Source organism: Grampus griseus (genome assembly GCF_964374135.1).
Source record: "Grampus griseus genome assembly, chromosome: 2".
Taxonomy (NCBI): Eukaryota; Metazoa; Chordata; class Mammalia; order Artiodactyla; family Delphinidae; genus Grampus; species Grampus griseus.
In genome coordinates this window covers 85,346,513-85,361,074 of record NC_139018.1, presented here as the reverse complement: position 1 = coordinate 85,361,074, position 14,562 = coordinate 85,346,513, and the positions used below count along the sequence as shown (strand labels likewise).

At 49.4% G+C, this 14,562-nt stretch overlaps 1 protein-coding gene across 1 annotated transcript in view; it reads left to right on the top strand.

The window, feature by feature from the left end:
* EHD4 (EH domain containing 4) overlaps window positions 1–14,562 on the top strand; it is an 89,652-nt gene that overhangs the window by 69,288 nt on the left and 5,802 nt on the right. Inside the window, exons 4-5 of the mRNA XM_082647884.1 lie at window positions 676–1,088; window positions 8,760–8,924. Coding sequence (XP_082504010.1) covers window positions 676–1,088; window positions 8,760–8,924 — 578 coding nt within the window. The remainder of the gene's footprint in view (window positions 1–675; window positions 1,089–8,759; window positions 8,925–14,562) is intronic.

Sequence of the window (14,562 nt, the reverse complement as noted above, 5' to 3'; positions counted from 1 at the left end):
ATTGGCGAGAGACCATTTCTCGGAATGGCTGTGAGACACAATTTTTAAAATATTTACAACATACTTAGGATATAAATAGTCCAAATGATAAATATAGGTCACAGTTTTGGCCAGGCCAACCTTTGATCTCCTTAACGCTCTTAAAAACTTAAAGAGAAGGTGATTTCTCTTTTGTGGTACTTCCCGGACACCCCATGGGACTCCAAGTGGCCTCTAGGTTTTCTTCCTTCTCCAGTTCTGGAACTTTCAGAAAGGTGAGACTTTGACAGAAATTAAGAGTTTTTGACCCATGGCCTGCATTTTTACAGAGCCATTGATCAATTTTGCCATTGAGCCAAAAGACTGTACTAGGTGAAACAAGAGACTCCTGGGGGACTAAATGGAATTACACGTACGGAAGTAAGCATTTCCCAATCAAAGTGACCACGAGCCCCTCTATATCCCCTATTTCGTCCCATGGAAGGGCTCCCAGGGTCCCCAGCATTGACTCGATGCATCCAGCCCAGAGGGCCCCATGTGAAATGGTTTTCAGGTCGCGAGGCCTCCCCTGCCTCCAGCTTGGAGACGGGGCGCTCTCCTCGGCAGCTGCTGGAGACCCAGGTTGTTCCAAGCCCTCCCGGCGGGCGTGTCCCCCGCAGCAACCGCCTGCACTGATGTGCCCTTCCCTCCCCACAGGGTATGACTTCTGCCAGGTCCTGCAGTGGTTTGCTGAGCGGGTGGACAGGATCATCCTGCTCTTCGATGCGCACAAACTGGACATCTCAGACGAGTTCTCGGAGGCCATCAAGGCCTTCCGGGGCCAGGACGACAAGATCCGCGTGGTGCTGAACAAGGCTGACCAAGTGGACACGCAGCAGCTGATGCGCGTCTACGGGGCCCTCATGTGGTCCCTGGGCAAGGTCATCAACACTCCCGAGGTGCTGCGCGTCTACATCGGCTCCTTCTGGGCGCAGCCCCTGCAGAACACTGACAACCGCCGGCTCTTCGAGGCCGAGGCCCAGGACCTGTTCAGAGACATCCAGAGCCTTCCTCAGAAGGCGGCGGTGCGCAAGCTCAATGACCTCATCAAGCGAGCGAGGCTGGCCAAGGTAAGCCGGAGACCCCCCGCGGCAGCCTCTGCCAGGGACCCTCCCCACACTGTCCTCACTTTGCCTCATTCAGTCAGCAGCTGCTCAGCATCCCTGGGCCAGGGCTGGGCAGCCTGGTCTGGGGGAGGAGGGGGTGCAGAACCCCCCCTTACAGATTGGGGAGCTGTGTGTGACCGGGGTGTGGACACTGTGCTCTGAGGAGGGGGCCTCGCCGGGGCGGGATGGGGAGCGGGGAGGGCTCCACGGAGGATGACTTCCGGGCGGGTGACCAGCCGTCCAACGCCTCCTCGTGGCTCGTCATTGCTGCCTTTATGCCAGCGTGCTCACAGGGCAGCATCCCTCCTATGTCGAAAGAGACGCCTCCCTGGCGGCCCAGCCCCACCCATAGTCCCTGGTTCTGCTCTTTTCCTCTCTGCTCAGCTGCCCACCCAGTGCGTGCTCATGCCCTCCTCCCATGCGGCCCAGCTAATCTGCAGTCACCTGTGCTCTGTGAGTCACTGCTGTTTGAACTTTTCTTCTCAGTACCACCTGCTTCCTTCTGGAACTACAGCCACTTTTGTTCCAGTTCTGCAAGGCTTGTAAATCCACTGATTTATCGCTCTCCTGACATGATTTCCCTCCCCTGCTCGTCCCGGGTGGCAGGAAGTCCGTTTTTGCCCATTTAGTGACCGCCCACCCCCCAGCGTGTGGTCTTTCTCTCCTCCAGCTGATACAGCTGAACTTTACCTTCAGTGTACGTAGTACCCAACGTGATTTTATAGCCAAGGCTGGTAAATGACGTCATAGCCTTTGCAGATTTCAAGACCTTTTAAACTATTTTTAAATGCCCATGGCCGTTTTTAATTTACCAGTCGTTGCTGAGGGCCTAGTGACTGAAGACGCAGCTGTCATTAGTCATATAAATAAATAAAGAGCAGAGAGCTCACTGGGGGTGCCAAGCACATGGGACTTCGCTGCCATCCTTGAGTGTTGGGCCCTGTGAAGGGGCCAGCATGGCCTGGGTTTAGAGAGGCACAGAATGCTGCTGTGTACTGACGCCGGGAATAATGAAAGCCCTTGTGTAGAGGCGGGGGCAGGGGCAGGGGGCGGTCAACTTGCTGAGCTTACTTCTAGGAAAAAAGCTTGTCTTTTTTTCCCTAAGAATAGTATCTGGCTTGTTCGTTTTCATAAAGGAAAATGTTTGAAGTACGGATGTTTCCAGCCTGAGCTTCTCAGTGTCAGTGTGTTCCTGGGGCAGCACCACACTGCAAAGGGGGGCAGGAAACAGTCTTGGGCAGAGAAGAAGCCGAACTCAGCACAGTGGCCTTGGCCACTAACCAGTGCCATCCACTTTATACACCATCTGCAGTTTTATGTTCCATTTGTGAACTTGTTGCTGAAATGGACAAGGAGTCACCTGAGTTTTTCTCTTGGCAGTGTTTCTATTTCATAAAAATGCTCTTTGGTTTTGATATGTTAATCTTCATCTCTCTTGATCCAGTTTTCCTTTGGTAAGCCAACCCTTCCTGAGGGTCTGATCCTGTCAGTAAGTGCACAAAGTTGGGCATTCTCTTCATTTCTCACAAAAGGGAACTGAAGCTCAAAAAGGTGACATAACTTGCCCAAGGCTCCCCAGCCTGAAGTTACACAATATAGATTCAAACTCCAGTGGGCCTGACTCCCTGGTCCGGAAGGCATTCACCTGAAATCCAGAGTGGACGACATCTGGTTGCTCCTTATTATGCCCTTGCATTCTGCATTAATCTGTCATTCTGTTTATTCTATAAAATTATCCATCCATGTAAACCCTACAAAGTTTAGAGGTTTGTCGAGCTGTCATTTTGCAAGCATGCAAAGGATAAGTTTTCAGATGTCACCTGAGAGGTGACAGATCTGAGTTGGGGTATGGAGTGTGTCTATTTATAGACCACCATAATCAGGTAGAATTTGTGGCTCATCCAGAAATAAAGCCAGAAATGCGTTGTTAATGTCCTGCCAGGTTCTGCAGTAGTCAAACTTGAGGTATCATAAAGATGACATTTATTTATTTATTTATTTATTTATGGCTGCGTTGGGTCTTCGTTGCTGTGCGCGGGCTTTCTCTAGTTGCAGCGAGTGGGGGCTACTCATGGTTGCGGTGCACAGGCTTTTTATTGCAGTGGCTTCTCTTGTTGCAGAGCGCGGGCTCTAGGCACGCAGGCTTCAGTAGTTGTGGCACGAGGGCTCTAGAGCTCAGGCTCAGTAGTTGTGGCGCACAGGCTTAATTGCTCCACGGCATGTGGAATCTTTCCAGACCAGGGCTCGAACCCGTGTCCCCTGCATTGGCAGGCGGATTCTTAACCACTGCACCACCAAGGAAGCCCAAGATGACATTTTAATAATGTGAAAAATGGCACTCTTACTAAAGATCTCTTGAAACTTAATGATTTCCCTGCTTTTTCTATTTATATTTTTTTCCCAACTCTCTATTTCAAGGAACAGGAAACCTTTAGAGTGGGTTTTTTGGTTAGCCCCAAAGATTGTATCTTATGATATCAGTAGACATCCTTCTTTGAAGGATGTCACAATCTAAGATGCTAGTCAAGTTTCATTTCATGATTTTGTAGAGTAACCTATTTGGGGAAAGCCCAAAAAAAGTTTAGAAAATAAGAATTTAGTTTTATTCAGCTATAATTAAAATAGCCAAGTTAAAGAAATAAGGTTCAAACTCCAAATCATAGTAGTTTATGGGATAAATGCACAAAGGTAAATAGCAAGGCAAGTTTACTGTAGGACCCCACCTTTTATAAGCACGCTGCCCAAGGATGGGAAAGGTTCCCACCCACTTGGAAACCTTCATTCAGTAAAAAATGAGTCAACATTTGAGGAAGGAACAACTAAAACTGAGAAAGAAAAGGAGAGGTCATTGATTTGGGGGGTTTACTATAGTTCTGTGCAATTTAGTTTCGTCTTCAAAGCGTGTTCTCCTCTTAGTCACGTGTAGCGTGCAGGGGCAGCTTTCTGGTCTGTCTGCACCGCCTATTCCTTCTGGGGAGAAGTTAGACATTTTGAAATTCACCACATGGACCCAGGCTAAGTTATGTAAAAATCATTCTGCAGTGGCTGATGACTATCCCTTTGATGCTTAGTCCTCCAGGGGGCGTTTAAAAATAGCTCAGTTGGCAGCCCCAAGCTACCGGGGGTGTGTCAGTACTTGTGTCCACCCAGGAGAGCCTGTCTCTTTGAAGGCCACCATCAGATGACTGGGTAGGCCCCCTCACATGCCCTTTAAGGCTCTTCAGAATCATATGTGCTGTTGGTGCCAGCTTTGATTTCAACAGAATAACAAACCTCCAAGTGGGAGCCAATCAGCTGCATCTTGAAGCCTCACACTCTTACCACCCCATGGGTTCATCTTCTGGGTCTTTAGTTTAGGAACTGAAATTTTTGTATCATAGTAAACCCAATTTTAAAATGTGCTGACCCCCAGGGACTTCCCTGGTTGCGCAGTGGTTAAGAATCTGCCTGCCAATGCAGGGGACACAGGTTCAATCCCTGGTCCAGGAAGATGCCACATGCCACGGAACAACTAAGCCCGTGCGCCACAACTACTGAGCCTGTGCTCTAGAACCCGTGAGCCACAACTACTGAGCCTGCGTGCCACAACTACTGAAGCCCACACACCTAGAGCCCGTGCTCTGCAACAAGAGAAGCCCCCACTCACCACAACTAGAGAAAGCCTGCACACAGCAACGAAGACCCAACACAGCCATAAATAAATAAATAAATACAAGTAAATTTATATATATATAAAATGTGCTGATCCCCAGAGGTTAAATGTTCTCTGCACGTTTCCAGCTGGGCCTGCAAAGATGCAGATCTCCATCAGGTCATATTAAACCTGGGCAACTCTAAGGTTGCCCAGTGCAGAACAATGTATCCCAGCCTGACTTCCCCCACACATCTCCCCAGTATCCAAATTCCATGGGCATTTCCATTCCTATTGTCCATGAGCACCTCAAGCTTCCAGCACTTGCTGCTGGGGGTTGCCCTCCAAGCCCACAGTGGAAATTCCCAGTATTACTCTGTGTACATGCTTCTCAGCCTTGGAGATACAAACACTTGTCATGGACACAGTTAATGAGATTGTGTCAGAGTGTAGATGTGAACTATAAATCCCTGTTCGTTTAAAGGGGAGTACATCTTTTTCTGCTCATTGAGTTATTAGCCCAGAAAAAAATTGACATTTTGAGCCATTTGACTTACCCTTGGTCATCACCATTTGATGAGTTGGGGCTTTTCTAGTTTTATATAAGGGAAAGAGTGAATTGAACAAGACAACAATGTTCAAACGTTCCCCAGGGTTCAGTGTCATTCACTTGTGAATGAAGAACTTGGAACCCAAATTCATCATGTTCTATTTAAATAGATAGAGTCTATTCATTATTCAGTAAGGACTAAATAGCCACAAGCCTCCTCTGGCGTTACTACCCCTCCAGCTATAGGTCTTTGGCCATTAGTCAATAACAACATTTCTAGCCCCCTTTCTAGAGGACAAAGTACATTCAAATCTGTGCTCTCTCTCGATTCTCATAACCACAGCCCTGTGAGGTAAGGGCTGTAATCCCCAGGTTGGGGGTGAGCAAGCCGAGGCTGGGGAGGAGACAGCTTGCCCAGGGTTGCTCAGCGAGCGCGTGGGCAGCGGTGGCAGCGCCTGACCCGGCCTTCAAACACGCAGTCCCATCCTGCCCACCTCCTCTTTCTCCCCATCTTCTCCTTCCTATTCCTCTTCCTCTCAATTAATTTTCTCTTATTATAAAGGACAAAAGATCAGACTGTTTCTACCTCCTTCCCTGGACCATCGCCGGATCTGGCCCCGGGTCCTGCGTTTGTTTGGAGACACATCTTTGACATATAAAGGCAGACACGAGCTTTTCAAGTTGACTGGGGATTTCAGCCACCCAGGCTGTCCCTTGTTTACCGAGAGTCCTTGGAAAATCACAAGGCACCGTCCCGCTAGAAGAGTGCAGTCTTCCCCACATTCTGCGTGGTGTTCGCAGTGTGCGTGCCATAACGTATCCATTTTCTGTGCATGGGGAGGGAAGAGTACATGACCTTCCCAAAGCTTCCCTGTGAGTTAGGAGCGATCAGAAGCCAAACCTCCAGGTTGTTCCGTAGGACACAGTTCACTTTGAATTCCAGACTTCAGCAGCTTCGGTACGATTTTTAATTCATACCCACAAAAAGCAGTTAATTCTATAAGACAGGGAATGAGGCAGTAAGATAGTTAAATGCTACTGCCAGCTTGGCATCTCCTAACTAGTTGCGTGACCTTGAGTAAGTCATATGAACTTCCTGGAACCAGGGATTCAATCAGATATAGGGAGCCCCTTCCAGATTTAATACTCTGTGATTCTAAGGATTATAATTTACCTTGTAACTTGATAAGCTTCTTAAAGGCAGGGCCCATGCATAGAATCTGACCCTGGGTTATTGTCTTAGGATGCCCAGGGAAGGGCAGGAGGGGGAGGCCATGCAGAGGCAGTACAACAGGGGACTTGCACGAAACAGGCCAGTAGTTGAGGCTGAGAGCAGCCTGCAGCATGAGCAGGTCACCTGAGGGTCATGACTCAGGTAGAGCCAGGCAGGTGGGAGGAGGAGGGAGTTGAGACCTGGCCCAGGAACTGCCCCAGTTACGTCAGGGCCCTGGAGGCCTGGCATCAAAGGTTGGCCCATTATCCAGCAGCCTCAGTCATCAGCGGTGAGCACCATGAGGGCAGGGATGAGGGAGCTGGTGCCAGGCGATGGGTGGAGGGCTGTGGCAGGGACACATCACCTGCAGCCCAGCCCAGGGAAAGCAGGCCCCTGGGGACCAGGCGGTGTTCAAGAGCAGGGTGCCATTCCCAGGGGAGCTAGGGGCTGGGTGGGGAGTCAGCCTTACCTGCACAGGGGCCTGGCAGTTCCCAGGTACCACACTGATAGGTGGGGAGGGGGCTTGGGGAGCTCTGCAGGGACCTGGCAGCTGCCCCACGCCTGGGCTCTGGGAAGGGGTCTTGGAAAGACGCCCTTGTGGATGGGAAGCTGAGCAGGTAGTGAGACTTCCTGCTTCAGCTGGGATGGGCTCCAGAGCAGGGCAGGCCAGAGCACGGAAGAGAGAGGGGTCCACAGGCCCAGTCCAGAGGATCCAGGAGGGCCGAGGCCAAGGAAATTATGCAAGGACAGCTGGTGATAGTTGGTTCTCCCCGATGGAATATGGCGGTCCCGCCAAGGCCTTTGGACTTACCCAGGGCTGTCCCCAGCCTCATCCAAACCAAGCCAGGCATTCACTAACCAAGGCAAGGAAATTACCAGTCTTACTAGTTTTACCACATATTCATCACATCATCAGGAATGCAGTTAACCTTGGATTTCTCTGGTTATCTTAAAGAATCATGTAAACATTTTAGGCTGTTTTAATTTGAAAAGTAAATAAGTTTACTATTCACTTTGTTATAAAGCAGAAACTAACACACCATTGTAAAGCAATTATACTCCAATAAAGATGTTTCCAAATAAATAAATAAATAAGTTTACTAGCAACAGGAAGGTTTAGAAGCATCTCTCCCAATCTATACTTGTAGCAGTAGTCAGGCAGCTCAGTGTGTGCTTATGTTAAAATGACCTTTATGTAGATGGAGAAGTTAGCGTTGTCTGGTCCGAGCCTGTCAGCATTTGCATTATGCACTTAGTTTAGAGTTCAAATCTTAGCAAAATGTTTTTGGCTGTGCCCAGTGTATGTCCATACACAGAGGCCCTCAGCTGAGCCATGGGATGTTTCTGCTTACCCCCTTTATTCAATTTCCATTCTTCCACAAGATTATAGTAGACCTCTGCTTTCTTTAATAGGATTTTCCATAGCTACACAGTCATTTTCTTTTTGTAATCACTGCCCTGTTTTTCATCTTTTCTTATTTTAGTTATTTTCTTGACTTCTAAATTACTCTGTAGAACTCTAGGTATACAAAGAGAACTTTTTTTTTAAACATCTTTATTGAAGTATAATTGCTTTACAATGTTTTGTTAGTTTCTGCTGTGCAAAGAGAACTTTTGTAATGAGTGTTTCTTAACATCCTAAAGTTGGAAATCAATAGAAGGGTGGAAATGTTAGGGAAGGAAGTGACGAAAGCCAACTAGAGCCCTCCCAGCAGGATTCACCACCCTTCGGGTAACAGTGCCAGGCCTGCTACCCCTGGATGACCAAGGTTTCTGGGGCTCCCCCGTCATGTACCAGGGGTCCCTCTCTCAGACGGAGCTTCTGCTGTCTGGCCTGGCCCTAGGCAGCTGGTCTTGTGCAGAAATGACTTCAGTGATCTCGGGGCCTATACTGTCTATGGGGAGGTTATGGGTGTTCTCATCTCACTATTCACCGGGCACAGATTTCCATGCAGATCAGCCATTTCCATCAGCCTCCAGCTTCATTTGCTGGTGCTTGCATGCACTGGCCCTGGTGAAACTTTCTCTTAGGTCTTCTGAGGTTAAGCACCAGAACCAAGGTCTTTCCCACTCGGGTGCCCCCATACCTTCCCCCCTGGTCCTTGCCCTCCTCCTGTCCTGAGCACCATGACTTTGCGGGGATGCCTGTTATGTGCTGTGATGCATGTAAGATGCCATCTTGTTTGTCCTTCTCTGGTGCACTTCTAAATGGCCCGTCCTCACTGACATATACCCCTTCAGGTACATGCCTACATCATCAGCCACCTGAAGAAGGAGATGCCAAGTGTATTTGGAAAAGAAAACAAGAAGAGAGAGCTTATCAGCAGGTTGCCAGAAATCTACATTCAGCTGCAGCGAGAATACCAGATTTCTGCAGGGGACTTCCCCGAGGTCAAGGCAATGCAGGTACAGAGGGCCCATCACAAAGTCACCAGTGGGGATGGAGGGGCACTGCCAGCTTGTCTGGCTGGTTGCTGGGTACACATTTGGGTTTCATGGTTTAGAATGGAGGAGAACACGGTAAATTCGTCTTCCTAGTAATACATGATAATAGGCTCCTGTGAATAAAGCAGAAATTGCTTGCTTCCTGAAACATTTAAACAAAAAGGGAGACATTTCGAGAAGTGAATTAAGCTCACCTGAAAAAAGTCCTATGAACAGCTCCCTTAGGCTGTGTTCAGGGTTGTTTTGGCACAGAAGTGACACCTGTTTTTTAGAATCCCAGAACTTTAAGGGAATTAGAGCTGAGAGTGACCTTGGAGGTCACTTCCAGGGGCTCCTGAAGCCGGCCCTCCCCCGCGCTGCCCTGCACTGTGGGATTACGCGCTTGGGCAGCATCGCTGCTGCGGGCTCAGTCAGAGGCCGTGGCGGGCTGTGGCCACGGCGGGAGTTCACCAGACACAGCAGGCTGTGCTCACTGAAGAGTTTGCTTAAAGGCCAGCTTCGGGCAGCCTTTGGCCTAATTTCAGAATCTCCCTGACATGTATCTGGGCAGCCCCAGGTGACCCCGAGTGGGTGCTGCCACGCTGGCCTGACCCGTGTGTCCACCTCCCCGCCATGGTGTTAGGTGACCTTGATTTTGACACTGACCATGCCCTCCCAAGCGAGGCCGCCTCACCTGGCTCCTCAGAGAGCCTGACTGACCATCTCCTTGTCCGGTGCAAGGACCCATCTGCCCTGGAGGTCACAGCCCTCTCTGGAAAGCAGGCAACACAACTCAGATGCCTGCAGCCACCAGCCAGAAGTAACTCAAACAAGTGAGGCAGGCGGGCCGCGCCAAAGGAAACTGGGGTGCCCCCTCCCACCACCTCTTGTTTTCTCACATTTGGTAGAGATGTGGGTCCTGAGAAACACGTCCTACTGGGAGGAAAACAATTCTGCAAGTGCAGTGAGTGAGGACTTGCAGGGCACACGGTGGGAGCAGATTGGGGAGCGTGTGCCCTTCCCCGCTCAGTGGGGAGGCCTCATCCTGCCCAGTGGTTGCTGCCCCGTGGGAGTGCAGGCCTGGATATTTCACGAGAAGCTGGAGATCTGGATTTGTATGTAAAGTACCCTGGTTTTCAAATTTTGGCTCAGAATTTCAAAGAATCTACATGGGCCAAAGAGAGCGTACAGCACACTGGCTGCACCCTGGAGACTCTGGGCCTGTGAGCTGCCAGCCTGCCTGGGGTGGGGATGGGGGTCGGTTTGCGGGGGAGGGTCAGGGAGGAGGAAGCACAGGTGCAGAGGCAAGATCAGGCCGCAGGAGGGGAAGCATCGATCCTAAGGGGTTTGTTAATGTAAACTCTCTGTATATAACGTACACACTGAAATAGGAGTGGGTTACACTTACTGCTGTAATGGCTGGGATCAGGGTGAATGCATCTGGTATATACGATCTAGTCAAATATGATTTAGTCGGCTTAAAAAAATACATAGGGGCTTCCCTGGTGGCGCAGTGGTTGAGAGTCCGCCTGCCGATGCAGGGGACGTAGGTTCGTGCCCCGGTCTGGGAAGATCCCACATGCCACGGAGTGGCTGGGCCCGTGAGCCATGGCCGCTGAGCCTGCGCATCTGGAGCCTGTGCTCCGCAACGGGAGAGGCCACAACAGTGAGAGGCCCGCGTACCGCAAAAAAAAAAAAAAAAATACATAGAAACACTTTTTTTTAGAAGTAAAGTTGATATTCCTGTACTCAGAGGATAAATTGGATTTTTTTCTGGTTGTAAGATGGCTATTTGAGGGCTCCTGGGGCCTCTTCCTGAGCAGGTTCTGCTTTCGCACCCTTGGGTTATGCCCTGTACCCCATGACCAAACTGAAGGACAGCTGTTTCCTGGCATCCTTCAGATACTTTGGAAGGGAAATTGGTTTCCTGACTGAAATGAAAGCTGTGAGTAAATACACAGTGCTCACGATGGCCTGATGGGACGTCTGTGGCTCATTGGCCTCCTGAGGCTCCCTTGATGCCCGACCCACAAGGTGCGGCTCCCGAGACCTGAAGTCTCCCTGACAGGCCTCCCCTGCCCGTCTCCAGGGAGCTCCTGAACGGAGGGAGCAAACTGTGTGACCAGAGCTACTCCTGACCATGCTAGCCTGGGCCTGGCCAGTCAGAGGGCATGCAGGCCTCTCAGAGCTGGTCACAGGGGCAGTCCCTCACCCCAGGTCTCGGGAGCAGCCTTGGCCCATGTAGCTGGGCAATACAGTGAGGGCCTGAACCTTCACTGAGAACCCTGTGGTTAGGCACCGCACCAGGCACCTTGGCCCCTTCATTGGACTCCTGGGTGCCCTGGGACTGGGAGCAGGGGTCCTACCTGCCGGGTGCCTACCATCCACACAGTCCTACCATCATCTGTGTTCATTTGTGCGTTCACCTAAGAATAGTAATTAAGTCTACTATGGCCAGGCGCTGTTCTAGGCCCCTGGAATAAATCATTGAACAAACAGCAAAAATAAAAATCCTTGCCCCTACAGAGGTCCATTCTGGGTTACAGTTTTGCTGCTATGACTGTAACTGGCAGTGACATTTTGGCAGCAAAGCCCCTTGTTGGGACTTGTGCTCCTGTTACAACATAAGTGTCTCTGTGCTTTGGTATAATTCATTTACTCAGTGTCTTATTTAGTGTCTCCCATAGAAGGCTGTAATTCCATGAGGCCAGTGACCCATGTCCTGTTCTCGGCCACATCCCCAGCCCCTGGGGTGTAGCAGGTACTCAGTGAATACGTGTTGAGTAGGTTAATTAATAAGTTAGTGTATGTTTATATCGTAGCAGGCTCTAGGGTAATGAGTTTCTCAGACCCTGACCTAGGCCTGACTCCCACAGGGCTTATAGACCAGTGGTTTCTGGAGCAAACCCCTGGAAGCTGGCTGAGGATTCTTCCTTGGGAAGCCAGCCAGGCCCTGATCATACCACCCCAGTCCTTTCAGGGAATCCCCAGGGAGTAAGGCAGGCCTGGAGCCCAGAGGGTGGGCTCACTACTTCAAGCTAGTTTGCTGTCACCCAGGAAGCTCTGGGGGTTCCTGGTGTGGGTCAAGGCCTCCACATCCCTGAGTCTGTTGAGCATCTGACATCTTCCCCAACACAGGCATTCAGCCTTACTGTGTCTGGGACAGCGGCAGGGGCAGAAGCTTGGAGATGACTTGATTATGATCTTTGCACATCCCAGGATCTCACGGAGAGCTCACCGGGGCCGGCTTTAAGTCTCTGTTCTCCAAGCTGGTCAAGGTGACTCTTGACCGTAGCAAAGAGCCAATTGTATTTTGCAGGCTTTTGCCCAGGGCCTGTGTCAGCCCTACACCCATTGGGGAGGGAATCTGCTTTGCTGCGCTGACGTGTCCGTGCTGCAGAATGAGGGAACACTAGCGAGGCCACCTTGATTGCTGATGCAGTTGTCCTCCTTGGAGAACTGGGACACAGACCTACTAGAGAATGGACTTGAGGATATGGGGAGGGGGAAGGGTAAGCTGTGACAAAGCGAGAGAGTGGTATGGACATACATACACTACCAAACGTAAGGTAGATAGCTAGTGGAAAGCAGCCGCATAGCACAGGGAGATCAGCTCAGTGCTTTGTGACCACCTAGAGGGGGGGGATAGGGAGGGTGGGAGGGAGGGAGATACAAGAGGGAAGAGATATGGGAACATATGTATATGTATACCTGATTCACTTTGCTATAAAGCAGAAACTAGCACACCATTGTAAAGCAATTATACTCCAATAAAGATGTTAAAAAATAATAAAATCTTAAAATAAAAAAAAAAAAACATTTCAACAGCAGAGGGCGGCAGAGCCATCCCCATCTGCTCAGACCCTCCAAGTGGATTCAAAAACAGCTTCTGGTACAGGCTGGGAGTGAGCAGGCAAGGGAGAGCCCAGAAGAGGCTAGGCTGGGATTGACCTTTGTCTCTTGTGGGGGAATTCCAGGATCCCGCGCTTGGCGGCTTTGATGCATACAGTTGTTTGATGGGTAGCTCTTTAAATTCTCCAGTGTGTGTTCATCCCAATAAAAAGCTTTGGAGCCACCCTGGTGGAGGACAGGGATGGTGTGGTTTAACTTGGACCCCACCCCCCTGGCCAGGGCTGGGCAGCTGGGTACCACTGGGATGAGAGTGTAGGGCTTACTTCATGTGTGCCCTCCGGAGTGGGAACGGCTGCTGCCGCTGCTTCCTGTCCACCCCTGCCAATATGTGGCCATTTCCCCTGGCTAGTTTTCCAAAGGTTTGCAGTCTGAATCCATGTCGCCTGCAGGCGGGTGGAAAGTTTGGGTGGGCACCGCCCTCATTTGTCCACTTGGCCGGACACAGAGGCTCTGTGTGTGCCCAGAGCTCAGGCTCATTCATGAGGAAATAGGGTAGGTGTTCATGCACCCAGGGGAATCCAGACTTGTTTACCCCAGCAGCACTGGGATTTTTGTGTAGGCTGCCTGCTCTCCTCCTCCTAGGCTTTCTCTTCTCAGTTCCCTTGGCTGACCGAGGTGCCGGCAGCAGGACCCGAAAGTGTTAGCAGCATTGTTTGGCGCTGATGTTGGGATGACGTGCAGGTGACTGTGGTCTGTCAGTGAGGATGGAGGACGTGAAAACTGGAATGTACCTTAGAAACCAGGCCTGTGCTACCCCACCACTCTGAACTGAGCTCAGGCTGAGTGCTAGGTGGCAGCCCAGTCCAGCCTGCTTTGACAGTCACAGAGATGGCTACTGAGAAGAGTGTTGGGGGCACCTTTCCAAGATATGTCAGGCTGTTTTGCTTTCCGCTCTGTCCTCTCCACCGTCTAAAGCTCAGGGCTCCACTTCAGAATAACAGCCTAGAATGTCTGCCCTGCCAGCACACCCTAGAGACCACAATTTTGATTCTCCATTGGAAACGACCTAAACTTCCAATTACATGGACAGGGTAAATGAGGGAAGGCCCAGCTATACAGTTCAATATCATGTAGCTATTGAAAATAAGTTTATCTATTTTATATATATTAATGTGTATCTGTTAATCCCATTCTCCTAATTTATCCCTCTCCCTTCTTCCCCTTTGGTAATCATAAGTTTGTTTTCTGTATCTTGAGTCTGTTTCTGTTTTGCAAATAAGTTCATTTGTATTATTTTTTAGGTTCCACATACAAGTGATATCATATGGTATTTGTCTTTCTCTGTCTGACTTCATTTAGTATAATAATCTCGAGGTCCATCCATGTTGCTGCAAATAGCAATATTTCATTCCTTTCTATGGCTGAGTAACAGGGTTTTACTGTATAGCACAGGGAACTATATCATATCTTGTAATAACCTAACATGGAAAAGAAACTGAAAAAGTATATGTATATATACACCATTGTAAAGCAATTATACTCCAATAAAGATGTTTAAAAATAAAAGTATATGTATATATAAAACCAAATCACTTTATATTTATATAAAACTGAATCAGTGTGCTGTATACCTGAAATAACACAATATTGTAAATCAACCATACTTCAATTTAAAAATTAAGTCAAATTAAAAAAAAAATTTAAAGGTTGTATAAAAATTGATATCATGGAAAGCTGTGATATATTATTTCTTTAAAATGCAGGTTGT